Consider the following 2,358-nt stretch of genomic DNA (forward strand, 5'->3'; position numbering starts at 1 on the left):
AGAGAGAGAGGGAAGAACTGAGAGGAGGAGACCCAGGGAGTAGAGTGGAAGATGTGCCAGAAATGGTGGAGGAGCTGGGAGCTGCTGAGCATTTGGTAGGGGAGGGACTGCACACTCACGTCAGTGGCTGCCAGTTCAGGGACACCTGTTTCTTCCTCACGCTGGGGCTGGGGCTGGGGCTCAGCAGTGCAGGGGACCCTGGTGCCAGGCACCGCTGAGGGCCTGCACACTTTTCGGGTGGGCAGCTCTGGACCCTGCAGGAGGCTTCGGAGACAGCCAGGGACTAAGTGTAGAAGGAGGGGACCAAGTCCCTCTTCCCATCAAGTGCATCCAGATCTCCAACTGGGATGAGGGGTGGGGAAGCCCACAGCCCAGCCCCTCTGTTCCTACTCCATGTCACCCCTACCTGTACCCCACCTAGGAGAACCCACCTCTGAAGCAACGGCTCTTCTTGAGCGTCTGGGCTGGGCAGCAGCGACAAGCAACAACACTATAACAGAGGGGTAGGAGTCACTCAGGTCTCTAGGGTTCTAGAACTCCCAAAAGGAGGGCAATGAGGAGGGGGGGGGTGGACCAAGATAAGGCTTGAGGGTGCTAGAAATAGATATGTGGCCCATTTGAGGCACTGCGCTGGATGCCTGTTTCCCTATCTATACAATGAATGGGAGGCAAATTAGCTTACTCTCTCTAGGGATGAAGGTCACAGCAACCTCATTTTTACTTGTTTTCTGAAGTTTTTGGAGGTAAAGTATTCTTGAAAAAGACACTTTAAAGTATTTTTTAAGCGATTAAAAGAACTCAAAGGGGATTTCTAAGGGCATTTTCCAACCCAGACTGGGAATTTAGGACCCTGCCCTCCGGGCACATCTCTGTCCTGGACTAGATGTCATCCCGCGCATGGGCGGTAGGTGGCGCTACTTCCACAGGCCTCAGCGGCTGGGAAGTGAAGTCCTTTGACTGTGGGTCCAGCAGGGTTCGGAGGTGGAGGGGGATATAGAAGGAGCCACAGCCCAGGACTGGGAATCCCGAGGCTGAGTTTTGGCCCATTCCTGCCCTTGCAAGCTCGTGGGTCCCGGAGCCAGCGTCTCCTGGTCTTTGAGCCTCACTTTCCCGTCTGACCAGGAGGAAAGAGTTGTTCCTGGAGAAATCTCTGCGCCCAGGGGGTCTCAGATTCTGGGTAGTGGAGCCCTCAGCTCAGACGCAAGTGCGTCGAAACCAAGGGGCCCCCCAGACAAATCCATTATTGCCAGGCTAAGGGGGGCGAGGGAGAGGGAGAGCGCGCAGGCCCTGAGAGAAGGGCAGTGGGGGGTGCCTCCAAGGGGACATCGGGCGCGTGGACTCTTCCCAAGACGGTAGGGGCCCAGTGGGGAAGGAAGCCGCCGGGTGGGAACCTCCGGGACCCCCGATCTTGCTGTCATCCCTCCCGCCTTCTCTCCGGGTTAACCCGTTCCCGGCCCCGCCCCCGGTGCGGCTCGGGTTACTAAACGTATTCGCAGAGACCGTGGCGGGAGCGCAGCCCGGGGCCTTTGTAACGGAGCGTTGGGCTCCGGGCAGGGGGTGGGGGTGCTGGGCAGACTGTTTCCTTGGATCTCGTCACCGTACACAGGAAGGGTGGCTACAACCCCCAAATCTATAGGAAATTCTGGGTCTCTTGCCGCGAAATCACTGGTACCTCATTCAAACCTGAACTCCTTTAATTCTAGAGTAACTCCAGAATCTCCAACCCTTATGCAACCCGAGGATCACCCCACCGGCACCATTCCCCGCAAGCCCTTCCTCCATCAACCCGAAAGTCCACGTCTTCCTCATTAGGAAGATTCGAGTGTCCCTTTTAATTAATCCAGGCGCACCCAAACCCTAGAACACCAAGACATCTTACATGCCTCATAAATTTCCTTCGTCACCTCCCCTACTCTTCCTCCTTGAGCACCCAAGAAACTTGGGGAGCCCGATCCCAGTTCGAGGGCCCCACCCATCTATAGTCCTAGGAGAACCCAAAGCCCTGCCCCCATATAAACTGCGACCCTTCTCCGAGAAAAACCCTAGAATTCCCTGGAGCCACATCTATCTCTACCACACACATCAGAAGGGAATCGCTCCCGTCAAAATCTCAGTGCTCCCAGGATTCTAGCCCCTGCAAAATCCAGGGCCCTAATAAATCCAAGCGCTCTGGCCCTTTCATCCTCGCCCGAAGCAGGGGGCTCGGTTCCCCTTAGGGAGAAAAGTCCTGGCCTCCTGGACCACCACACCATTCAGGTGCAGGGGGCACAGGGAGAGGGGCTGCAGCGGGGCTTACCCGGCCGGGCGGCCCGGGATCACCGCAGCCTCGACGGCCTGGCGGGGGCTGGGGCTGGGGCT

At 57.5% G+C, this 2,358-nt stretch overlaps 1 protein-coding gene across 1 annotated transcript in view; it reads right to left on the reverse strand.

The window, feature by feature from the left end:
- The window catches only part of LTBP4 (latent transforming growth factor beta binding protein 4), a 27,884-nt gene that overhangs the window by 23,836 nt on the left and 1,690 nt on the right, over positions 1-2,358 (reverse strand). The window contains exon 2 of the mRNA XM_015560939.1: positions 432-490. Coding sequence (XP_015416425.1) covers positions 432-490 — 59 coding nt within the window. The remainder of the gene's footprint in view (positions 1-431; positions 491-2,358) is intronic.

The sequence above is a fragment of the Myotis davidii genome, unplaced genomic scaffold (genome assembly GCF_000327345.1).
Source record: "Myotis davidii unplaced genomic scaffold, ASM32734v1 scaffold736, whole genome shotgun sequence".
NCBI classification, from domain to species: Eukaryota; Metazoa; Chordata; class Mammalia; order Chiroptera; family Vespertilionidae; genus Myotis; species Myotis davidii.